The 27,667-nt window shown below is 39.6% G+C and overlaps 1 protein-coding gene across 3 annotated transcripts in view; it reads right to left on the reverse strand.

Moving 5' to 3' along the window:
• LOC124555638 (protein-associating with the carboxyl-terminal domain of ezrin) overlaps nt 1-27,667 on the reverse strand; it is a 76,630-nt gene that overhangs the window by 7,253 nt on the left and 41,710 nt on the right. For all 3 annotated transcript variants that reach the window (XM_047129617.1, XM_047129618.1, XM_047129616.1), the window contains exons 8-10: nt 27,429-27,604; nt 4,613-4,753; nt 2,881-3,039 (exon numbers count right to left, since the gene is read on the reverse strand). In XM_047129617.1, the coding sequence (XP_046985573.1) occupies nt 2,881-3,039; nt 4,613-4,753; nt 27,429-27,604 (476 nt within the window). The remainder of the gene's footprint in view (nt 1-2,880; nt 3,040-4,612; nt 4,754-27,428; nt 27,605-27,667) is intronic.

Raw genomic sequence — 27,667 nt, forward strand, 5'->3', positions numbered from 1 at the left:
GAAAATTAGAGGAAAGCAAAACGGACTTGGCAGTAATTCCAGGTGGGATGACTTCAATTCTGAAATCACTTGATGTCTGTCTGAATAAACCATTAAAGGGAAAGCTTAAACGCATGTACACAGACTGGCTTTCGAAAAGCGACAGACAACTGACACCAACAGGACGTGTAAAACGTGCAAGTTTGTCAAAAGTGCATCAATGGTTTTATGATGCATGGAAGTGTATTCCAAATCAGACTGTGCAACAAGCATTTAAAAAATGTTCGATATCCAATGCACTAGATAGTATGGAGGACGATGCTCTGTATGAAGAAATGAGCAACAAAGTATCGAGTGATAGCAATTCAGAATCATGACTGAGATTTTAAACATTTCATATAAGATATATTACAAACCTAATAAAATTTTGTTTTAAATTTCATTGTTTAATTTCTAAGTGATTTTCATTCTTATTTTATAAGTGTTGCACAGGATAGAAAAGTGTGGAGAGCTGCATCAAGCCAGTCTACGGACTGAAGACAACAACAACACACACTGCATTTGAACTCGCCACTAAAAATCTACTACAAAAATCCGACTGGCAAGGCTGTTTGTGATGTATGTCAACATGGCCAACTCTACGTTCTGAATTTTTTCCTACCTGTGACAAGAGACAGTTGCTAATAGGAACTTTTATGAATCATGAATCGCATGCCGTATTCTCTTCACTATAAGAATAATACGAATGTAAACATTATGCCACGTACTCTTTCGTGTTTACTGCTATCTCATTTAAATCCTATCTGCCTAATCAACTACGAAACTAGAGTGAGATAACAGCAAACGCGGAAGAATATACATACCACGTCATGTTTATATTCGTATTATTCTTATGCTGAATAGTGATACAGTCAAAAATGAAGCACGAGAACTGACTAGATTTTTAAATCTAAGATGACTAATTTCTGTGCAGAATTAATGTACTAAAGAGGCGTCTGCAAAGATTTTCAAACGGAGAAACATTTTTGCTAAACTCTCGTTCAGAACATCTATCATAAGCAGTCTATTATTTGGTTTTTGTTGATCATTATCACAGAAAGCAGCAGTGTAAGTAACAACAAATAGCAGTCTCTTGTCATTGTTTCACTAATGAGAAAATTCCTCTCTTTTTTTATTGTAAGCAGCGGTAGCACGCACAAAAGTAAGCCGTACCGCAAGTGGCGACAGGTCGTAAACACTCATTATCAGAATGCGACAAACAACGCATGACAAGGTACAATAGTGCATTTTCAGTTTAGAGTGTTGTAAACACCTATAACAAAGAGAATGGCTCTTATCACATCAAAGCAAAATAAGCAATCGATTCAAACCAGACAAAGCACGTGAAAAAGGAAGGGTACCCGTATAAATACAGACGAAGCATTATAACAAAGAGAATGGCTCTTATCACATCAAAGCAAAATAAGCAATCGATTCAAACCAGACAAAGCATGTGAAAAAGGAAGGGTACTCGTATAAATACAGACGAAGCATCTGATGCATAACAATGGCTACCTGGTAAAGCTTAAATGCTAAGCTTACAGCTTGAACCAACTACTGTAGCTGTATCTTCATCCACTCGACCTAAATTGTGTATCACGCTACAATGGACTAGCTTTGTTTCGATTTGGAGGTGCGGTCTAAAACTGCCCTTTCCCCTTGAATTTCGAGTCTCAAATTTCAGGTGCGGCTTAGATTTGGGAAGTTTTTCCCCTTGATTTTGAGTCTTATTTTTCAGGTGCGGCTTAGATTCAAGTGCAGCTTAGATTCAAGTAAATACGGTATGTTATTACACAACATGTATGAACATAATTAGAACAAAATGTTATGGTTATCAACAGTATTTTTATGACAGGCCTGTAAAGTTTCTCCTTATCATGTGTACAAAACATAACAATGAAAGTTACAAATGAAACCTAAAAAACATAGCTGGCAGTGCTGTGATTTCGAATCTTCACATAAAGTAGCTCATGGACAGACAGAAAAACATTTTCATAGCTCATAATTAAGTATACATTTTTCATTATTTCTTTATCATCAAAAATCAAGCTTAATGAATGAGATGTAAGAGAAAATTTAAGTATAATCACAGCCTGCAGTTGATGTTATTATTAAAGGAAATTACTTAGGATGTGGTAGAAATAGCTCCCACAATTTCAGAGGCTGCTGACAAATTGTGGAAGTCAATAAAGTAATGAAAAAAGAACACAAAAATTTCTTTTATTTACCATACAATTCTTATTATAGGCAATTTTAATAGTAACATTGCCCAGGGGCCTTCATTGTTAATGTATGCAGCTACAAACAAAACTTTTGATACATATTGTCAACATCCACTCTGAAGACCCCTTCCACATGTCCAATGTACAACAAGTATTTAGTCCTTACTTTAAGAAATGGTGTTACAGCAATTTTGACCTAAGATCACGATTGACCATTGTTTTGTGCAGCCCAGCTGAATTAATCTGCAGTGAACTTTTAGTGCAATATATGACTGTGTCATTGTATGCATTTCTCATCATTAATTCTCAGTTTTGAGTTAAATGTTCCTTGGTCACACGACCTGTCAGCATGTTGATATTACTAACACAGCCAGTAGTTTTTCTTAGACAATTTATGAGAAAAGCAATTTCAGTGAAATAACAAATTCTTCCAACATGAAAATGGAGACAGAATATTTGCAGTACTAACAGCTAAGTATGAAAATATTATTTATATACGTAGAAATAAATCAAGGAAAATGAGTTATTAAGTTATATATGAGATATGGGTAAATAAAATAACTTACAACCCTCATCCCTACATACACACACACACACACACACACACACACACACACTGCAAGAGCACAGTATAACTTACATTGTTTTCCCAGTCAGACCAAACAGCAGTTTCCTCATCTGAAGAGCTATGATCTTCTCCACCGTCAGGGGAAGGTCTCTCAGAAAGCTGCACATCACAGCTAGTAATACCATTTGGATCACACTGTAGCTGTGTGGCTCTGGACTGATGGCCCACAACCTGTGTAAATTAAAAGATAATGCAACCAGGTTCACTTCACACGCACACTATCCACCCTTTTCTTAGAACGAATAGTTCAAGCTTAAGCAAATGTAAATCATCATTCCTTTAGAATAGGCATAAAGTAAAATTGTACTTTACCTATTTTAAATATCACCAGAGAAACTGTACATAATTCCTCATTTTTATAGATCTGAAGGCTTGTATTACACATTTCATGGGCTGAAGGTGGTGGTATCCCACCATTCAGTAATACTGATGTGTAAAAATATAGTTAAAAATTCTTGTAAAGGATTTTTGGCTTTTGGCTTCTGCATCCAAATAGCCTGCAAAAGAATAATATACAGAAGATTTCTTTCTTCTTTTTTTAGGGAAGGACCTCATCAACCAAAAGTTTGTTTCACAAGCCTTTTCCATCTCATTCTGTCTAATGTGTCCTAGTACCTTAGAACCAAGGAACATGTACATGTGTCTGCTATCCATAGTTGCTTCAGATACCAGTAGAGTGCCACCAACATCAACAAGAAATTGTGCAGCAGCCTCTACCAAATGCTTTATATCCTCCACTTAGGTTTGGGTTGTGCTTATTGTTTTCTTATTCTGAAATAAGTGAAGAGACTGCTCTGGCAAATAACAGGATTCAAGTATGATTCCCACAACACCAGAAATGACTAGCAATTCCTATTACAATGTGAGAGTCCTGCTTTCAAAGAAGCATAATACATGGGTGTAGGGTGCCTGCCCTATGAGGGGAGGCAGATATTATTCTCCCTCAGATCTCTGGTCTGAGTTCTCATTTGTTTATGCTTCTGGCCAACTGCCTCTTTATGGTGTCCGCACCATAGCAACTAGAAAAAAAAATCTATCAATATGTTTGAATGTCTCAAAAATCTTCCTGTAGAGCATCAATAGAGTTATTTATGGTTCTATTTCTACTCTAAATACCTTGTCAGTTCTATCTGTAGTGTTGTCACATGTGGGTCACAAGACTACAAATGCCAACAAAAGGTCACTGCACTATGTCAATCAGAGCTTTGATGTTACAGATTCAAAATCAATATTCCACAGATTCTGCAATTATCGCAATGGATAGAAAATAAAAATAGTGTCAAGAAAACTTATATAATGTCAAGAACAACCTTAGATCAGAGAAGCACACTGTTTTACAGAGGGAAAATGCTGATTTCTTCTTCTTATTATTATTAACAAAAATATTCATTTTCTTGCAGCTTAATTAGAGCCAAAAGAAGAAAATAAGCAAAGAACGTCTCAGAAAAAACTCTGTTGACAGTTTTTCAAAAGCAATCATTCCAATCAAAAACCTCTTATTATACAGAATAAAAAGTATTTATTCTCTTTCAACAGTATTTTTAAGTTTCTAATGTTGTTAAGAGGGCAATAATTATATGATGATGTCCACTTAAAACAGGTAAAACCCATTATAAAATCAAATTGTGTGTGGCTTGAAGTCATTTTATCTGTATATTATACAATAAATTTTCTCTGTTCAACTTTTATAAAAGATTTTAACTAACTCCAACATTAGTGCTAACACATGTTGATGTATACACACCAGTGGCCGACCATCAGTAAACAGCCGGGCCCGTTTTCCTCCTATGACAGCTGCTGCACCCAGTACAGGAACCAGTTCAGCAAGTGCACAAAGTGTTGCCGTTACTAATAGGTCATTTGTATCCTTTATTCCTACCAACAACTGAAAAATTATAATTTAATTAACTTACAGTATGAGGACAAGAGTATTAAATTATACACTTATGAAATTTGTTATTAACAATCTGAACGAAATCAAAAGTGATAGCAGTGTACACGGCTGCAACACTAGGAGAAAGGATGATCTTCACTACTCAAGGTTAGATTTAACTTTGGCTCACAAGGGGGTAAATTATGCTGTCACAAAAGTCTTTCGTCACGTACCTAATAGCATCGAAAGTCTGACAGATAGCCATATAGCATTTAAAAGGAAATTAAAAGAATTTCTTAATGGCAACTCCTCCTACTCATTAGATGAATTTTTTGATATAGCAAGCGGGTAATTTCCCCAAACACACAAAAAATAAAAAAATAAAAAAATTTAAAATATTAAGTGTTATGTAATGTTTTCTGTAATGTAATATCTTGTATAGACACTTTTTATTAACCTGACACTTTCCACATCATTACAAAGCGTTGTATTCAGGATCTATGGAACAAGTACTAATCTAATCTAATCTAATTACACAATATAAATACAATAAAAAATTGAATTGTAAGAGAATCATTTTGGATTGTTCTCTACTCTACAAACAATTTATAAATACAATTGGGAAGGTGAAAAATCTAAGAATTTAGAGCTAGTGACCATATGGTTATGAACACTCATTTATAGACATGGATAATTATTATGAAATATATGACTTTTCTCCCTACACACTTCTGTAAAAGAACACAATAATCAAAAAACAACTTTAAATTTGAACTTAATTGTTCTTACTCAGGCAGTAACAGGTATCCAATTTCTGTAAATTCAATATATTTCTCTAAAATTTATCACACTTAGCACCTTACAGACTGCACAGGCTGACATAGAAGCTGAGATACCACCAGTACTACATACAGCACAATTTATCAGTTCATACCTCATTTTCAAGTGCTCATTTCCCTAATGATGCACAAGTCTTCCATAAACAGAAAACATAAATCATGCAGATAAACAGCACTGCATGCTGATAACTACAAAAATTAGCTCCCAGTTTCATACAGGTGGGGTGCCTGTACCAGTACAGTAATAGTTCAAATGCAAACAAGTTTAAAAGGAAGTAAAACACATTCTGTTTGTAAGGAAAGATTGCACAGCAGGTTTCTAATTCAAAGATAGCACATTTGAACGATAGTTTTTTTTTTTTTCTCTGAAGGAGAAGCGCGTACCAGCAGGTGTCAGAATAAATAGTGGCAGGATTTTGGTCTACTGAGACTGTGTCCGATGCTCGCATTGATCAGGATCCCATTTCTGACACCTTCAGGGTGAAGGCCACGACCTTATCTTCAACATCTCCATGACATTATCTTTCCACAAGAAAACACCAGACCAAATGTTGCCCACAATGCTCTGGCCAGCATGTCCTCTACATATTTCACCCATTGAAAATGTCCTGTTATGGATTGTTAGGAGACTGGTACACCACCACTCACCAACCACTACAAAAAATGATATCTGGTATACATTTGAAATAGCACAGAATGATGTATCAGACTTCAAAGCTCAGTTCAACTCAGCACACAACAATGTTAGAGTCAATGTCGCTACCAGAGGTGGCAGCTCTTGTATGCAAAACTACGCACCCAATACATCCCCAAATAACCAAAAAATGTTATTGTTTATCCTTCCTACTAAACTACGTACACGTAATAAGTAACATTATGTTATTCACTATTCTTCCTGGTGTTGCAATTTTAATGGGCAGCAATGTAGAAGTATGTTCACTTTCGAACTGCTCCAACAGGCAGCAAGAGTCTCTATCTCTCACATCAGTTTCTCCCTATTTCTGTCAAAGTGAGGTCCTTTAACTTTAAACTCGTAGGTATATCTACTTTCCAGGAGCTTCCTTCACTCATTTCCTCTCATTTTTCAACAATAATTTCCCCTTATTCTTTCTCTTCATCTCCTGCCATCTACTTAATTAACATTGTGTTAACTGGAGAGGGAGTAGGAGCAGCTACTCATTTTGGATGATGATTCATCCTGTCGCATGCCAGAAGTAATTTCTGGGAATCGTACATTCATCCCACTGCTGTGAGTAGATGCATTAATGCGTGTGTGTGGCTTTGTTTGCCTGTGTCCACTTACACTAAAAAAAAACCTGCAAGCTCAGGAGGTAGTCAAGTTCTTGTGCTGTTACTTGTGACTGTGTGTTGCACATCAATTATCAGTAGATGAGTTGTGCCTCTCCTTACTTTGACTAATGCTTTCTATCCTGTAACAAAAATAGTAACAACATGGAAATCAGACTGTAACCTTGAAATATATTAGTCTTATTGAAGCCCCACCTAATTAGGTATGCCGATACATATTTATACTCTACTTTCACATCACAAACTAACTGCAGTAGCCCTTGAGAAAAATTTCTATAATCCCTTTTTTACCAGACTGTTAATCTTTTTACTCATGAAATAATGCAACTGACAAAGTAACACACTTCTTTAACAATGTTATATCTACAAAAATTTTACTTCCTAAAACAGTTTGCACACAGTTTTCTTGTTGAAAATTCAGTATAATATTATCTAGAATAATGCCACGCTCTGGTGATAATATTCTTTGTAAATCACAGTGTGGGCATGAAATAGGTTGCTCACATGAAAATGCCATTTACGTTTTCACTCAAAGCACTTAATGTTTTAAAAAGCAGGATTACATTAGGATTTTTTTACTTGTTCAAAGCACCTGACAATGAATCACATCTGTTTGTCAAATAGAGGCTTTAATAGCATTTGTGATTTACCAAAAGACTGATTCACATTGAAATTGGCAAGTGAAATGAAGAAAGCTGCACTAATTATATCACCTAATGTAGACAGGAAAACGTTCTGACTAAGCTGAAAAGAGATGGATGGCTTTAGTTTCAGGGATGGAACAGCATGATAAACAACCCCCATTTCTCAAAGTAGTGGGATGAATGTACTTAAAATGGACTAAATACCTACCAGACCTATTATTAAATTGTCACCAGAATGAATCTCTCAGTCTGCAGAATAAAACACTGTGCTGGACTAGGACTCGAAACTGGAACCTTGCCATTTGTGGGTAGTACTCTTATTAACCGAGGTATTAACTCTAAGCTCATGAAATACCCACGGTGTTCCAGTTCTGTCAACACCTTTCTCCTACTATCCTAAGTTCACAGAAACTGAGCTAGCACGACTAAAAGAAAGAACATCACAGAGAAATGGCTTAGCTGTAACCTAGGGATTATTTGCAGAATGAATCTTTGACCTTGCAACAGAGAGTAAATTCCCATATGCTTTTAAACATAACTCAATAAGACCCCTACCAAGGAAAGGCATTCTTAAACATCCCTCCAATACTAAATCACTACCTATTCTTGCAGCATTGTCAAAGATACCTTTGTACAATGAATAAATACTTGTGGATGAGTGAGACATTTACTATCAATCAATCAGGTTTTCAGAAACATCACAGTGCAACAACTGATAAATAAAACAAAACTTGCTCTGGGTTGACAAAAAGCACTGTATGTGCCACTCAACTTCAGTAAGTCTTTCAACATTATCGATTTGAACATAATAACTGCAAAATTTTAAAAAAACTTATGATTCTCTATTATGGGTTATAATAGTATCCACATTTAGCAGGTTTTCATCATAACATAAGGAAAATAATACAAACATCACTATAGAGGGACAAAACAATAGTGCGCCTCAAGGCAAACTAAAGCAGATCATAACTTTAAAATTGGTGCAGAGAAAATCAAAACAGTAACTCACTTCACTTATTTTCGAACCCTGCTAACTACAAAACAGTGTTACAGAAGAAATAAATGGAAGAACGCAAAAAAGATAATATATGTTATTTTGCTTTACTGGAAGTATTAAAAAGCAAACTTATTTCAAAAAGTTCAGAGATTTGCATATAAAACTCTTATCATACGTGCTCTGTCATAAGTTTATGAGACATGGACGTCGACACTGACAAAATCAGAAGGAGCATCTACACCTACATCTACATGACTACTCTGCAATTCACATTTAAGTGCTTGGCAGAGGGTTCATCGAACAACAATCATACTATCTCTCTACCATTCCACTCCCGAACAGCGCGCGGGAAAAACAAACACCTAAACCTTTCTGTTCGAGCTCTGATTTCTCGTATTTTATTTTGATGATCATTCCTACCTATGTAGGTTGGGCTCAACAAAATATTTTCACATTCGGAAGTGGAAGTTGGTGACTGAAATTTCGTAAATAGATCTCGCTGCGACAAAAAACTTCCATCCCAACTTGCGTATCATATCTGCCACACTCTCTCCCCTATTACGTGATAATACAAAACGAGCTGCCCTTTAAGAATCCTTAAAAGAAAAATTTTGAGGAGGATACTTGGCAGGATTCAAGTTAAGAACGCAGTGGACTGGAGAATATTAACAAACAAAGAAGTATTATGCCCTACACTGAAGTGCTAAAGAAACTGGTATAGGCATGCATATTCAAACATAGAAATATGTAAACAGGCAGAATACAGTGCTGTGGTTGGCAACACCTATATAAGACACCAAGTGTCTGGCGCAGTTGTTAGATCGGTTACTGCTTCTACAATGGCAGGTTATCAAGATTTAAGCGAGTTTGAACACTGTGTTATGGTCGACACACGAGGGATAGGACACACCATCTCCAAGGTAACGATGAAGTTCGGACTTTCCTGATTTTCACAAGAGTACCGTGAATATCAGGAATCTGGTAAAACAACAAATCTCTGACACCGCTGTGGCCAGAAAAAGATCCTCCGAGAACAAGACCAATGATGACTGAATAAAATTCGTTCAGTGTGACAGAAGTGCAACCCTTCCACAAATTGCTCTGCAGATTTCAATACTGGGCCATCAACAAGTGTCAGCATGTGAAACATTCACTGAAATAACATCGATACGGGCTTTCGTGTACCCTTGACGACTGCACGATACAAAGCTTTACGCCTCACCTGGGCCTATCAACACTGCAATTGGACTGTTGACTGGAAACGTGTTGCCTTATCACACGAGTCTTGTTTCAAATTGTATTGAGAGAATGGACGTGTATGGGTACGGAGACCACCTCACGAATCCACGGACCCCGCATGTCCGCAAGGGACTGTTCACGCTGGTGGAGGCTCTGTAATGAAGTGGGGCATGTGCAATTGGAGTGATATGGGACCCCTGATATGTCTAGATATGACTAACAGGTGACACATACATACGCATCCTGTTTGATCATCTGCCCCCATTCATGTCCACTGTGGATTCTGACGGACTTGGGCAATTCCAGCAGGACAATGTGACACCCGAGTCCAGAATTGCTACAGAGTGGTTCTAGAAACACTCTTCTGAGTTTGAACACTTTTGCTGGCCCCTAACTCGCAGGACACGAACATTATTGAGCACAGCTGGGCTGCATTGCAACATGCTGTTCAGAAGAGATCTTCACCCCCTCATATTCTTACAAATTATGGACAGCCCTGCAGGATTCATAGTTTCAATTCTAATCTAATCTAACCTCCAGCACTAATTTAGACATTAGTCGAGTCCACGCCATGTCGTGTCCGACACTTCCGTGTGCTCGTGGGGGGGCCTACACGATATTAGGCAGGTGTATCAGTTTCTTTGGCTCTTCGGTGTATACGGATAACCAGACATTCTCTATAAAATTAAAGCTAGGAGATTTCATCGAATTGGATACGCACTTTGAGCTCCATGGAGAAAGGACAAAGGACAACCCACCAAGTACGTACAGAATATACTCGAGGAAAAAGATCTCTCGGAAGACCGAGAGTATACTACTATGACAACAAAAGAGAAGATGTGAAAATATTACATATGGTGAATTGGTAAATTAAATGCCAAAAGCTGGCAGAGCATTGTGACATTAGTAGCAAATAGTTTTCATAGCTTGTGAAACTTGCAGCTGCTAATAATAATAATGGAAATGGCACTTGTACCCTCTCACTCGACTACGTGGTTGACCTCGACCGTATCTGGATGTCAGATCATAAAACGTAACTGGCCCTATAAACAATATTACTGATCTTCAGGCTTTTTATGAATGGGCCAGGAAACTGAGACTTCAGCTGAATCCTACCCAGTCACAAGAAATCCTTACACCTCAACAAACACTCAGCAGCTTACACTTGTGAAAATTCCTTCCCCGTGTCATTCTGAAGAACACAAAAATCACGTTTAAGTTTATATGTCAGATACCTCAGTGTACAACTGGACAAAAACTGGAACTTCAGTGAAAATAGCTGCTGTGGGCTGGGAGGTACAGGGTGTTTCACATATACCACAAGTACTACTTCCGACACTGCACGACTATCCGGCCCTTTCTCAAACAGTTTAGCAGGTGTCATATCGATTTTAGCTGAGAATAAACTAAATAAGAGAAGGGCGGTCTTCGGAAAAAAAATAATAATAAAGAAAATTGTTGCATTCATGCTGATATCGGTACTGTAATTAAAGGCACGGTAAATTTCAATCCCCATAGCATATTTTCCAACTTTTTTAGTCTTTAAGTAGTTCAGGTGCTGGACAAGATGTCAGTGCCTCAATTACCGAGGTGCAACTACGCAATATTTTAAGCAGCTCACCTAGCCAGTGTGTGTGCTTTTCTATCAGCACCATCTTTTTGCCGGGTGTGCTCGCCACCCCTTCTGCTGCAGGACAACTCCTCACTTGTCCCCCTTCTTTCCCACACCTGGCCCTCCAGCCTCTGTCCTGTTCTCTCGGTCTTCTCCACACTCTTCTTCCTACAAGGTTCAGGTCCAAATATTTTTCGGCAGGTCTCTCACTGTTCATCCTTGTTATGTGCCCGTACCACATTTCTTTACGGTACTGCTAAAAGTAACCTCAATACCGGCTACTTTCTATTCACCTCGTTCCCGATCGTGTCCTTTCCGGTTCGACGCACAGTTCTGACGAATCTCATTTCCGCCGCCTGAATTCTGCCGAGGTCTCCGTTCGCCAGGATACGCGTCTGTAAACCGTACGTAGGGATCGGTACGAAATAGGTGATGTCTACAGTCACTTTTGCTTTCCGTCCCAGAGAAAATTTCTGATTCGACTGTAAAAATTGGTCAGCTTTCTGTGTCCGTTTAATACATATGTTCTAGAATCTGTTCCGAATTGAGGAAACGCGTGCAATCCTAAAGTAAAGCTCTCGTCGAATATTGAAAAATTTAAGTTCCGTTACAGCATTCTGCTCCGTCTGCTTCGTGGACACGTACACAGTGTCCTCTTTTAAAAACTCAGATTAACGGTTCTGATGTCTGCTTCACAGATGTGTGTAATTTTTTTATTCATTTTAAGTTTCAAGCATTAACGTTTCACTCGTGTGCTTTGATAAGTTATCGAATGCACTGTTGCGTCTGCTTCACAGATGGGCACAATCTGCTGCCTTCAAAAATTTGTTTGCATTTACGGTTTCACTACACGCATTGTACCTTAAGTGTCAGCTATCTGCTCCCGTCAATTATGCCGATACTTGTAATCGAAAGTTTGCCCGTTGTGGCAAATCGAGTTTACTTGTTTTGATACTTGAAAGATGGGCCTCTGTTGTAAATAAATAATTATTTATTTTAAAAATTATTTTGTTTACGCTCGGTACCTCGCTATTCCCACACCTCAGCTCCCCACCAGTTCGTCGGCGGCCGACAGAAGAGAGCCCCAAGTACTCGAGAAGGCTAATAAAACTGGGTTGCAGTAGATGCCACAGTGGCTGCCTGTTACATTTATCACCATGCCAGCACACAGATCGTCTCGAGCAAAATGAGGCTCAGCTTTTACCGATACAGCTCTTATGTTCTCCTCACTTTGTACATCCTGTGCTGTTTAGCTTTGAAGGTAGCAGAAATCCTTTACTTCGGCTACCTCATTGTCACCAATTTGGATGTTACATTTAATGCTAATCTCATTTCTGCTACTCCTCATTACTGTCGTCTTTCTTCGGTTTACTTTTAATCCGTATTCTGTATGCTGAGAACTGTTCATTCTATTAAACAGATCATATATTTCTTCTTTACTTCCACTGAGGATATCAATGCCGTCACCGGATCTTATCATCGATGTTGTTTCACGCCAATTTTAAATCCCACTCCTAAATCGTACTTGGCTTGGAGATTTTCTGTGCTGCTCGTATTTGCTGCCAACAGAACAGTAACGTGATCTATGCTTAATTTGCCCGCATGACATTTTTCTTCTAGAAAAGTCAAAGTTTTGTCTGAAAGACATTTGTAAAAAAGTTCAAGATCATCTGCATTAAAAACATCACCTGGTTTGTAATCCTGAATGATCCTCTGCAATTCTGACTTCTACTGATCACAAATTTTTCTATCTATACTGGCACTTTCCCCACTCAGCTGTTGCAAAATAATTTTCCGTTTCTTTCAAAATAAGTCCACCAAAATTCACGTTATTGTTCCTCTGCTGTCGGAACGGCTGCACTAAACCCTCTTCTAAATCTGGAAATTCGTCCTTTTGTCGTCATTTCCAGTGCCCCTTCATCTGTGGTAATCACACAGTCTTCATTCTCGATTATTGTCGGCAGTGTGCTTGCCACAACCCCTGACTCTGCAACTATGTCTTTCTTTTTCTTCACTCCTGCTTTCACATCGGCAATTAACTTTTGCTTTTCAGCTACTGTTAGACATTTTCATGTAGAGCTCATGGCTGACACAGCTAACAATCGAAACAAACACTGCCTCAAATCACACCTGCACGAAGGGTGAGGGAACTTCCACCACGACACAGATCTCACTGACACATCGATGCAAGGAGCAGAGGGACTGGGATTTCCCTATTTGCGTGCAATTTGAGACACAGACGTACCGTATGAAAGACTTCAATATATAGAGGTGATTTTGATATTAAGAGTTTTTGTCCATAGAACTTCAATATATAGAGGTAAAATCTGCCCTTCTCGAACCTTCCAAAAACTTCGATACAATGGCAGGTTTTCTTCACAGTATCAAGGTTTTGGGGTTCCAAGAGAACAGAATGAAGAAAAAATTTGATAGAGACAGGTCTTCGATATATCGAGGTTTGACTGTATTTAATGAAATGGATTCCATTGTCTTCTGCATCCTCATGCTGTTAATCACTGCTAATTCTTCTCCCTTTTATGGGCAGTTTCCTACCCCAAAGTAAAGAGGGTGTCCTACATCTCTGTTTGCTCCTCTGCCCTCTTTTAAAAAGCCTTTGGCAGAACAAGGTTGGCTATTTATAATAGAAGGCTTCAGTGGTTATTGCTTATGAAACATTACAACATATCCAGTTGGGCACAACTGGAGGTACGACAACAATGATAAGTGTAACACATGGTAAGGGAATAATAGACATGGTGGAAACTGGAAACTCTAAAATTTTTAGGTATCCATAGTGATGAGAATTTAAAGAGGAAAGAATACATTTTGGAACTTCTAAAACAACTTAGTTCAGCAATATTTGCATTTCAAATAATTGCAGATCTTGGGGAGAGAGAAATCAGTTGGTTGACATTTTGAATGTTTTCATTCAAGAATGTCATAAAGAATGATCTTCAGGGGTAACTCATCTTTCAGGAAAAATGTCTTCATTACTCAAAAATGTGCTATAAGAATAATATGTGGTGCTCACCCATGATCATTGTATAGTCATTTGTTTAAGTAGTTAGCCATTTTGACTATTGCTTCACAGTATATTTATTCCCTCGTCAAGTTTGCTGTAAATAACCAACTGCAGTTCAAAAGGAACAAGTATGTACATAATTACAATACGAGAAGAGAAAATGGCGTTCATTACTCCTCATTAATGTTTCTTCAGCACAAAGAGGGGTGCACAATGCTGCAATCAACATTTTTGATCACTTATATAAAAATGTCTGACAGATAACAAAGTTAAATTTGGAAACAAACTGAAACAGTTTCTCCTTGATAAATCTGTCTGTTCTGCAGAAGACTTTCTGTTTTTGTAATCTGTAAAAGTTTCTGGGTAGGAATTACTATCTCACACCCAACTAAAAAAAAAAAAAAAAAAAAAAAAAAAAAAAAAAAAAAAATAAAAAAAAAAAAATAAATGTTTTCAGTGCAAGCACACTCAAAAGTTTCTGAAGTATTGTCTGAGGAAATGACTGATACTAACAATTCCACATCATATTATCTGGAGACAACAAAACAAAAATTAGTATGACAAAATGGGAAATAAAATGAGACATGGTTCTATGCTGTGCAGCCACGTGTGTGTGTGTGTGTGTGTGTGTGTGTGTATATATATATAAAAAAATGGAAGGAAACATTCCACGTGGGAAAAATTATATATAAAAACAAAGATGAGGTGACTTACCGAACAAAAGCGCTGGCAGGTCGATAGACACACAAACAAACACAAATATACACACAAAATTCAAGCTTTCGCAACAAACTGTTGCCTCGTCAGGAAAGAGGGAAGGAGAGGGGAAGACGAAAGGAAGTGGGTTTTAAAGGAGAGGGTAAGGAGTCATTCCAATCCCGGGAGCGGAAAGACTTACCTTAGGGGGAAAAAAGGACAGGTATACACTCGCACACACGCACATATCCATCCACACATACAGACACAAGCAGACATATGTCTGCTTGTGTCTGTATGTGTGGATGGATATGTGCGTGTGTGCGAGTGTATACCTGTCCTTTTTTCCCCCTAAGGTAAGTCTTTCCGCTCCCGGGATTGGAATGACTCCTTACCCTCTCCTTTAAAACCCACTTCCTTTCGTCTTCCCCTCTCCTTCCCTCTTTCCTGATGAGGCAACAGTTTGTTGCGAAAGCTGGAATTTTGTGTGTATGTTTGTGTTTGTTTGTGTGTCTATCGACCTGCCAGCGCTTTTGTTCGGTAAGTCACCTCATCTTTGTTTTTAAACCCACTTCCTTTCGTCTTCCCCTCTCCTTCCCTCTTTCCTGACGAGGCAACAGTTTGTTGCGAAAGCTGGAATTTTGTGTGTATGTTTGTGTTTGTTTGTGTGTCTATCGACCTGCCAGCGCTTTTGTTCGGTAAGTCACCTCATCTTTGTTTTTAAACCCACTTCCTTTCGTCTTCCCCTCTCCTTCCCTCTTTCCTGACGAGGCAACAGTTTGTTGCGAAAGCTGGAATTTTGTGTGTATGTTTGTGTTTGTTTGTGTGTCTATCGACCTGCCAGCGCTTTTGTTCGGTAAGTCACCTCATCTTTGTTTTTTATATATATATATATATATATATATATATATATATATATATATATATATGTGTGTGTGTGTGTGTGTGTGTGTGTGTGTGTGTGCTCATGTAAAAATGTAGTAAGATAAGCTTCATTTGTCAACTGCTGCTGAAGGGTATTAAATAAAGTAAGAAGCAAGTGGATATAACATCTGATCAACAAATGTCTTACCAGATGTGTGAAGGATCTTCACAGGAATTAAAAGTGGAATGTAAAATTAACACAATTACTGGTGGGTGGCAGAAGAAATGGGAATCTAAAATACGTAAAGTACTAGACCAGTTAGGTACATTATGTGTACTAAAGCAGGCTCAGCGTGGTGTACACAGCACAGAGCCATGCGTACATGTGATCAGCTACATAGGTCTGCCAAACAGAAGAACAGAACCAACTGTGAGATGTGCTGCTGGATATGCCGCACTTGTATCATGGACAAAGGCTTTATGGCACAAAGGCTCAAATGTAACAGATTGCACTAATTGCATTGCTTAATGTCAACAATCTAAAAACTTATTAGATATATGTGAGACCACTTAAAATGTGAACAAATCACATTACTGTTACAACTCGTGGTTAATTTAACTTTTCTACTTTTATTTCCCACTTGGGTCCTTCACGTATCTGATAAGACAGTTGATGACTGGATGTTATATCCAGACACTTCTTATTCTTATTTAATGCCCTTCAGTGGCAACTAAAGGATTAAGCTTATCCTACTACACTTTTATGCGAGTTTTTGCATATATTACTGTCCCTTGTACGTGTGGCTGCACAGCTCAGAACCCTACTCATTCTATTTACTGGTTTGTCATATTAGTTTTTGTTCTATTGTCTCCAGATAGTCTGATGATGCCTTACAAGTACGAAGCACATAATTGTTACTAATAAAAAAATTGCAACTGAGATTGTTTTTGTTCAAAAGTATTTGTTGGGATTGAAGAAGAGAAACCAGGATAGGAAAGTGGTCGCTACCACAGAGGTCGTCGTGGACCCTCCAACTGAGGTATGGAAGAGGACCTGGGCTACCAAGAGAGAGATCAATGGCCTAGTATGTGCCATGAGTCAAGCTAAAATATGTGGGAGCACCAGTGTTAAGGAAGCAAATGTCCTGCTGTGCCAAGAGAGCCTCAACGTTCCTACCCTGGCCCAAGATCTGTGTCCCACCCTATAAAGGCTGGTGGGCATTAAAGTCCCCCAAAAGGAGGAATGGCAGGGGGAGCTGGGCGAACAAGGCAGCGAGGTCAGCAAGAGGGACAACCTCATCCGGGGGAAGGTAGAGGAAACAGACGGTAAGCTCCATTCCTGCCCAGATTCTAACAGCCACAGCCTCAAGAGCCGTGTGAAGTGGCACTGGGGCACTAGGAACAGTCAGACACCCAGTCGTATTCTACGCGGTTCTTATAGTAGCCACAGAGGGTAGGGGTCTGCCGAACAGGAAACCAGGTTTCCTGTAGGGCCAGACAAGTGGCAGGGAAGCGGCGCAAAAGCTGTTTCAACTCAGCAAAGTGGTGGAAAAAACCACGGCAATTCCATTGAAGGATAAGGGTATCCGACAGTGAAGACATGAAAGAACCTGGGGGGGGGGGGGGATAGGTTACGCTTTGGAAGCGCTCGCCGCCACCAATTGGAATGTAGCCTGATCAACTTCCACAGGAGCTGCAGGTCGAGCAACATCTAACTCCCGAGGGGACGCTAGATGCTCCACATCATCTTCAGGTGCAGGTGCAGTGGTGAACTCCTTTTCTGTCTCTATGTCCTTCTCCTTTTGCTTTTTCTTCTTTTTGGTAGGGTCCCATTTGTCCTTTGGTTTATCAGGCTGGGTGGGCTTTTTCGACCCAGGCTCATGGGCCGAGGAAGACCTGGAAGCCCTACGGCCCTCAGGTGGTGGCTGTTTCAGCCACTGGCTGACATCTGGAGGGGCAGTAACCGTGGAAGGGAGGGCACCAAGCGATCCCTTCCGCGTGAGGGGAGCCGGAGGAGGCGGACACTTCTCCGGCTTAGGGGTGGGGACTGAAGTCCCCAAAGAAGGAGGGGTTGTTACTCTCGATGTTGATAACCGGGGAGCAACGTAAGAGGGTGTTCCCACAACTAGCTGGGGGGCAGGAATAGACGGCCGGGCTGGAGGGACCACAAAAAGTGGCTGATCTTGGGGGCTCATCGCCAGGGATGGCAACATCGAAGCTGCTGCAGCAAACGTTGATGAAATGCGCACAAGGTGAAGTCGGTCGTACTTGCGTTTAGCCTCTGTGTAAGTGAGCCTGTCCAAGGTCTTATACTCTATAATCTTCCGTTCTTTTTGATAAACCACGCAGTCTGACGAGCAAGGTGAATGTTTCTGTCCGCTGTTGACACAAACAGGGGGTGGCGAACACGGGACGTTGGGGTGGGAGGCACGTCCACAATCCCGACAGTAGGGTTGGCGTCACATCTCGATGACATATGCCCAAACCTCCAGCACTTAAAGTAGCGCATGGGAGGAGGGACGTAAGGCTTAACATCACATCGATATCGCATCACCTCGACCTTCTCGGGCAGGGTGTCTCCCTCGAAAGCCAAGATGAAGATGCCGGTGGTGACCCTACTATCTTTAGGTCCCCTGAAGACACGTCAAACAAAGTGGAAACCGCGGCATTCCAGATTTGCACGGAGCTCGTCATCAGACTGCAACAACAGGTCACGATGAAAAATAAGTCCCTGAACGATATTGAGGCTCTTATGAGGTGTAATGGAGACTGCAACATCACCAAGCTTGTCACAAACAAGCAATGCCCGTGACTGTGCTGGGGATGCTGTCTGTATGAGGACTGCTCCAGACCTCATTTTAGACAGGCCCTCAACTTCTCCAAACTTGTCCTTTAAATTTTCCACAAAAAACTGAGGCTTTGTGGTCAGAAATGAGTCCCCATCTGTTTGGCTGCAAACCATAAATCGAGGAGAATACGTCGCACCAGGTAATTTGGACTGCCGTTCCTCCCCTGGTGTGGACAGGGAAGGGAACGATTGGGGGGTCATACTGTAAAGCATTAAACTTTCCTTTCTTAGGGACTCGTGCTTGCGCACTACTCTTATTTCGTTTCATGGTGGTCCCAAGAGCAGCTAGGGGAAGGAATGTCCACCCAGACAGAGTCCCGCTTGCCTAGGTAAGCCTAATACAAACGGGGGGGGGGGGGGGGGGGGGGCAGGTTCCCCAGAGGTCACCCGCTAGCAACTGTTCTACCTCAACAGCCATGCGTCTCCTCGGCGCGCAGCACACCTTGAGATTGAGGGGTTTCTTATAAAGGTTTATACCATCCTCGCGACCCAGGCAGTTAAGCCAAGATCCCCGGGCTCTGTACCGTACAACATTCCACCGTCGCACCTTACGGTGGTTGTTGAAGCACGCTCAGAGCTTACGGTATTGAGAACTGGTGGCGCTTCTCAGTCCCCAGCTCAGGGACCCCGGGGTCGCCAAGCCCGTACCCAGCAACTAAATGCTGAGCCCCCTGAGGGGGGAAATCCTGGACACATACTTCAGGAAATGGTGCCTCCGCCTAAACCCCCAGGAAACTGTTACTTCAGTATTCCACCTACAGAACAGACACTCCGACTATAAACCAGAAGTTAAACTCCGAGGCCAAACCTTGAAGTACTGCAGCACACCGAAGTACCTCGGAATAACACTCGATAGGTCCCTAACTTTCCGACAACATCTCTCCAATGTGGCCGCAAAAGTGAAGACCTGTAATAATATCAGTAAGAAGCTTGCTGGTACCTCCTGGAGTTGCAGCGCTCAAACCCTAAGATCAACTGCTTTGCACTATCATACTCTGTCACTGAATACTGTTGTCCAACTTGCATGAACAGTGCTCACTGTAGCAAGATAGATGCGCAACTCAACCAGACAATAAGACTTATCACAGGCTGCATACGTAGCACTCAAACTGCATGGCTACCAGTTTTAAGTAACATCCAACCTCCAGCTCTACGAAGATCAGATGCTCTCCTGAAGAAACATTCAGAAGAACCCCCAGCTACCTGTACACAGCGATATATTAATAGCAGAACATCAGCGTCTGAAGTCAAGAAAACCACCTTGGCGACCTGCACGACATCTTGAAGCCTCCGACTTTAACATCAACGAAGTATGGAGCAGTCAGTGGGAAGCATCGTCAGTGTTCAACGGTCATCTGGTTGAAAAGCCTTCCATGCGAGTTCCAGGTTTCACAGTCCCCAGATGGCAGTGGAGAACCATCAACCGCATCCCAACAGGACAAGTGAACTGCGGATATCTAAAGCACAAATGGGGCTGGGCAACATCTCCAGATTGTGACTGTGGAGCTGCCCTGCAAACAATTAATTACATTGTTGGTGAATGCCCGAAATGAGCCTTTGGGGGATCAACAAATGACATCCACCATCATCACCTGAAGGGCTCAACTGGATCAACAGATTGGACTTAAAAATCTAAGAACTTCTGTAATGTGTAGGTAATTTAGCATAATACTTTGAACATTTGATTCTGTACATGTATTTTGTTTGTCATTTCTTACATTGTATACTCTTAAAATTATGTATTTGATCCAAGCTCTGAATCATCATATGATAAATAAATAAACTTCTGTATGTTGATAGCTACAAAATCTACTTGTTTCACTGCTTTTGAACTTGTGTTCTGTCTTAAATACAACAACAATTCTTTTTCCCATATTAGTTCTACATGAATAAAATGTTAGTTTTACATTTAACTTCTCGAATCTTGTAGTTATATGGTGCCCAGGTAGGCACAGGACCCCTCTATCTTTTCAGACAAGAAACTCTTCTACCTTATTCCTCAATCCTCTAATATTCTGATTGAAATAAGCTAACATTTTTCTGTTTATTCTTGAGCATTTTGTGCAGCTCTTCTGTTATTTTAGTTTATTTAGCAACAGGGTGCCAAATCCCAATCCTAAGCTAAAAATGGTACCCTCAGACACCAGTAACCACAGGAATCTTGCTTTGTGTGAAGCTGGCTCCCTGTACACACTCTGCAAGAAGCTCAAGCAACCTGTCTTTCCCTCTCTAGGACATGTCTAGAACATCACCATCTTCCAACTGTAGCAACAGGCACAGTACTCTTATGAGAATTCATTTCAGTTAGCAGCAGTCTGCTCAACTCAGTGGTCACATGGCTCACAGCAGTGTTAACCCAAGACCAGTCATGGTGCCATTAAGACCTCCACAAAATTCACACCTGTGTGTATGATTTCTACTTCAATTTCATCCAGGTCACCACTAATCCTGTAATTTCTGCCTTTAGCCACACTGTTCCCTATTTCACCTACTGCCAAAGTCTTTGCACTAATTCCCTATGTCCTCTGTCACTTGGCTACACAATACTTGTTATTTGGTACCCTATTTATTTATTTATTGCAATACGTATTCCGTAGATCCAGTTCTGCGTGTTAACGCATGGATGCAGGAGTCAAAAACATTTAGTTCATTATTACATTAGTTTACATAAGGACAATAAACAAACATTAATAATACAAGTTAGAAACCCAATCGGTAGGATATAATTACACCCACAAGCAGAGTTCCACATACAACACTCTGATTTTGTCCAAGCAATTTTTTACAGATCACCAATTAATCTCAATTTTTTACAGATCACCAATTAATCTGATTAACACAGCAAGATATACTGAGGCAGGAATATACAATAGTATTTGGGAAATAAAACTAGCTATCTCTGTTATAGAATTCTTCTAGAGAATAGAAGCTTTTTTCAAGCAAGAACTCCTTTAGCTTATTTTTGAGCAGTACTTTTTTATCTCGTAGACACTTTATATTACTTGGAAGTGCATTGAAGATTTTTGTGCTTGTTTATTTCACACCTTTTTGCACCAGGGACAGATTTTTCAGGTCACAGTGCATGTCACATTGCCTCCTTGTGTTATGGTGATGGTACATTTCATTTGTTTCATGTTTCATATTGAGAAGGATTGTGAAGCATGAGTGCCATGGTTGAAAAGATATATTGTGAAGTAGTGGTTAGGATCCTTATTTGCTTAAAAAGATTGTGACGTGAGATTCTTGGAGACACTCCACACACAATTCGGACAACCTTTTTCTGACTTGTAAAAACCTTTTTCGATAGTGGTGAATTGCCCCAGAAGATTATTCCATAACACATAAGTGAATGAAACGAATGGCGAATGTTGCTGAGCTGAGTCTTTTTCAGGGTTTGGTGGATGTGTTGTTCCCAATTAAGCCTGATTTCAAACAATCTGCTCTCTGGCTCTCAAGTATAATGTTTATTTCCTGTGGACTTTTGCGACCAGAATGGAAATGAATATAATAGTTTTGCTTAGGTTTATTGATAAAGAATTTACTGTGAACCAGTTCAGAACATCCTCAAGTAAATGGCCGGCATTTAATTCTAGATCAGAGGGTATCTTACTGGTTATCACAATACTTGTGTCATCTGTAAACATTGTAAAGTTGCTTGCTCTGTTTGAGGACAATGGTATATTTGAGGACACTGATATATATATATATATATATATATATATATATATATATATATAAAAAAAAGAGAGAGAGAGAGAGAGAGAGAGAGAGAGAGAGAGAGAGAGAGAGAGAGCAGGGGACCAAGGATAGAACCTTGTGGAACTCCATATTTTACTGTTCCCCAGTCAGACTCTACTCCTCCTATGTGACTATTGTTACCATCTAGCACTGTTTTCTGTTGTCTGCCCTGTAGGTAGGATTTGAGCCAGTTGCCCATTTTTCCTCGGAGTCCATAGTGGTATGCTTTCTCTGTAAGTATTCTATGACTAACACAAAGGCTTTAGACAGATTGCAAAATATGCTCACAGGCAATGTCTTTTTGTTGAGGCATTCCAAAATGTTATTCGTAAACTAAAATATTGCTTCGGTTGTGGAGATACCTTCTCTGAATCCAAACTGGTTTTTACTAATTATTGCATGTTTTTCTAGGTGGCCGACTATTCTGGCATACATTAGCTTTTAGAGAACTTTAGAAAATGTAGTCAAAAGAGAGAGAGGCTGATAGTTTGTAACATCTGAGGCATTGCCCCTTTTGTAGAGGGGCTTTATAATAGTATATTTCATCCTTTCAGGGAAGATACCTTGTTTGAGAGAGACATTGAATATATGAGCTCTGACTTCACTGAACTTGTTGCAGCAGGCTTTTACCAATTTGCTAGAAATGTCATCAACACCAGCTGAATTTTTTGCTTTTAAAGAAATAATGGTTTTTCTTACTTCCTGTACTGTTATAGAGGTTATATCTATCTGCTCTATGGAGTTTAGGAAATGACCTTTCAGTGTTTTTAATGCATCTTCTATTCCTAATTTGTCTCATACCATCTGCCCTACATCCCTGCTATTGTTACTACCTAGCAGCAAGACTCTTCTTCCTTATCTCTTTTGGTATCTATCTACACTCAGTTTCTTTTCTAAAAAGTCTGCTACACCCTACTGTGACCTGCAACTGTATGAGGCCCTTCCCCTCCTATTTCAGGTAATAAGTCAAACTTATTAGATACTGTAAGCTCAAAAATAATTGAGGAAGCTGAAGAGCTGTTTCCCTTTCGCCTATTATTAGTTACCTGTACCTAGTTCTCATGGTCTTCCCCAACCCCACCCCCCTCCCACTACAATTGCCCCAACCGAACACTAACCCACAATCTTCACGTACCACCTTGTTGGACTACCCTGCACCAACACCCACACTTATCACACATTGCAACACAGCTTAAACACTTAAAAACAGAACTAAGTCCCTTAACACACTTTATACTGCATGAATTGTTGTTTACAAGCCACAAAAATTAGGTCTACAGGTTAGAGCTTCAGATCTTTAATATCATGTAAAAAAATATAGAAAACATCGAACTAACAACAACGTCAGGAGACAAGAACAATCACATTCCAGTGAAGAGTGGTGCAGCCCACGCCCTCATCGATGGACCCTGTGTATTTCTTGGATGTTCCCTTAATTTTAGTTTGGACATAAACGATACCTTCTCACATGGAAATGGATGGTTCACCGTTGCCATAGTAAGAGGTGGTAGCAGAACTGCAGTATCTGCTAATTAACTTATTCATAATAAAATGTAAGTTTTCATTACTACATATCACAAGTGTCACTTGATATTAGACAATGTTTATTATCGGCAAAATATGGCCTACTATGTGGATGCAATTTATGTGATAATTTAAATACAGAACTTCAGATCAAGAAATCTTCAACTGCTCAAATGTAGGATATATAACGGAACAAACTTGTGTATAAAGCATGCTTCAAACAATCATTCTTCCCTATGAACACTGTCTATGTATCGCTATTAACACAGATGTACCTACAACAGGCATCAGTGCGACCAGCCTCTATACAACTGGAAGGTATGTGGATATTGAACATTCATTATGGTATTAAAACACCTCATATGTCATAATAATTTAATTCCCTCTTCCTTCATTTGTCTCCATTGACACCTATGGCTTGTCTGCAAATGAGCTGCCTCAGCCCTTGAGTATATGTCCTGTTCCCCCCCACCCCCCCATCACTGTGGGTTCAAACAATTTGTATTGGAAAACACAACTACAGTTACTTTTATCTTAAATTCTGTGCCATATAGTTTGTTTACTCAGTTGCGGAACTGGTGCTCTGAGCACTGTCTTCTGATCTTTTTAGTTAATATAGTTGTTAACACTATGAAATGTCTTACATAAAATTATTTCACAAGAAAGTATAAGCATGAACTGATTAATCATCTAGTTTCAGATAGAGCAAAATTACAACTTCACTGACACACAGGACAAAACTTCCTCTAATTGGAATGATTTGGGGGAAGAGACCAAACAGTGAGGTCATCGGTCTCGTCAGATTAGGGAAGGACGGGGAAGGAAGTCGGCCATGTCCTGTGAAAGGAACCATCCTGGCATTTGCCTGAAATGATTTAGGGAAATCATGGAAAACCTAAATCAGGATGGCCGGACGCTGGATTGAACCGTCGTCTTCCTGAATGCGAGTCCAGTGTGCTAACCACTGTGACACCTCGCTCGGTAAAACTTCCTCTAACTGTTCCATACGCCTATTTGAAAATCACACACAACAGACATATATTACACTGAAAGAAAACAGGAAAATTAGCGTTAGACATCCCATCCCCAATGATGTCATTAGAGATGTACAAGTAATTCAGTTATTGCAATGAAGGGAAGGAAATTGAGCATGTCATCCTTAAAGGCACTTTATGAAAGGAAGTGGGTTTTAAAGGAGAGGGTAAGGAGTCATTCCAATCCCGGGAGCGGAAAGACTTACCTTAGGGGGAAAGAAGGACAGGTATACACTCACACACACACACATATCCATCCACACATACAGACACAAGCAGACATATTTAAAGACCAACAACAGTTTGTTGCGAAAGCTTGAATTTTGTGTGTATGTTTGTGTTTGTTTGTGTGTCTATCGACCTGCCAGCGCTTTTGTTCGGTAAGTCACCTCATCTTTGTTTTTATATATAATTTTTCCCATGTGGAATGTTTCCTTCCATTATATTAAAGGCACTTTAGAAACATGGACAACATAAATTTGGATAGCCAAATGGGGATCCGAATTCCAGTTCTCTCAAATGCAAGCCTAGTGCATTACCCACTGTATCACCTCACGAGTAATTTTACATTGGTTTGTGACAAACAGATGTGACCCCCAATACTGTTAATACTGAGATGTGTTCTTATGTTCTGTAGGACATGTTAAGTGACAATATACTTTCCCCTGGAGTTGTAAGACTTATCAATCCTTTGAACGGTGAAGATTTTACACACTGGCGTAGAACTCCCCACCACTTTACTAAACAAAATACAGCAAAAAACAGTGTGTTTTGGAAAGATATTTGATGTGTGGCAATATGTACACTGCATATTTTCATATTACAAAAGTAGAAATACAAATTCCAGCGAATAGAACATGGTGGCTTCCAAAGCACTGAAATTGAATTTACACTATGTGATATGCTTCTGTCAACCAATCACAGCTCACGTCACATGATTGCACCAGACACTGACAACATATATTCAGAGCATATGTTTTTAGGCAACAGCAAGAACACTTAAGTAGTGTGAACACACAAATAGCAAAAGTCAGTGGTTTAAATTAATACACACACCATATAGCTACAAGAACAGCTAAGCTTTCACACATATCAAACAGAAATGTATCTGTAAAACTTTAAATAATGGCATAAATGGCTGATCTGGGCCCAAAATTTTTCTAAGTGGCCAATCCTCAAAGTGATAAGTTTTGAATGAGAGTCAATCTCTCTGCAATTTAAGAAATTAATCACACATTGTCACACGTAGCATAATTCACCTTATGTAAAAGGAAATTTACTTTGAAAGTAATGCTTCTCGAACCATCATTTGCAATACTTTTCCCGGCAGACACTTGTATGTGCACCAAGTTTTGCTATCGTAAATGGCACATTTCCTTTGCAACTAAAGTTTTATTTTGGTGTTATTCTCACGTTTATGTTTTATCACTGCAGTATTATTCTGCAGTAGAGGTCTAAAGTAAAATTCTTTGTTGGAGCATCAGCTCTTACCAGTCAAAACTATAAAAATTTACTGAAAACTAAACGTAAAACAACAAAAAATTCCTGGAATTTTACAAAATTCAAGGGTTTTTCCTGGAAGACTAATTCCCGTGCTTTTTTTCCACATGTCCCAGTTGTCTTGTGGTGTCTACACCCTGTCATATACATGTTTTTAAACAACAATGTACAGGTTTTCTGTTAAAACTGACTGCGAGAAAGAAAATGCTGTGTTTTGTTTTCCTGTGAGTGTGTTACATATAATTGTATACACAAAAATGTGCTGTTTCATTTTCTTCCTCACTGTTAGTTTTCAAAGAAGACCGACAAGTTTTATTTATGACTTATCAGCTTATAATTAGAATACTATTATGGAATCTGAATTTGCAATAAAAATAAACAGGGCTCAAGACCAGAAATAGGGGGAGAAGCAGATGGACAGAGAAAAAGGGGGGGTGGGGGGGTGGGGTGAAATGGACATAGCTGGAGGAGGAGATGGGCAGAGAGAGGGGGGGGGGGGGGTGCGGGGTGGAAGACAAGATGGGCAGAAAGAGGGTGGAGAAGGAGATTAGTACACTTATCCAGTTTCTGTACATATTTAGCAATTTTGAAGCACTGGCAGGTACATAGTCAAAAATACAACTGTGAACCAAGTACACAGATGAAATAAATCCTCCAAATTATGTATCATAGCTTCTTTTCTCAAAAACTAATAAAAGCTATAAATTAATATGAAGGCTAAACTAGTTTTGAGGCCACGGAGCAATGAAATAAGTAGCCAGAGAAAATTACCCCAATAAATTCAAGTATGAGCAAGAGAAGCAATTTGAGTCTTGAACATACCTCAGGCAGTATTTGATTCTTCAACTGTTCCAAAGTAAACATGTGAAAGTAGTGCTTGAAATGCTTCAACAGAACCAACCGAATCTGTGCATCACGCACACAGAATATCTGTACTAGCTGTGGTACAATATATTGTCTGTACATATTTGGTGACAGGAGACCATTACCTCCATTCTCTGCACAAAGACACATGAAAGAGTGGTAAGCTCTACTGTGTACCAAGAATATAAAACTATTTA

This window comes from Schistocerca americana, chromosome X (genome assembly GCF_021461395.2).
Source record: "Schistocerca americana isolate TAMUIC-IGC-003095 chromosome X, iqSchAmer2.1, whole genome shotgun sequence".
In the NCBI taxonomy this organism is placed as follows: Eukaryota; Metazoa; Arthropoda; class Insecta; order Orthoptera; family Acrididae; genus Schistocerca; species Schistocerca americana.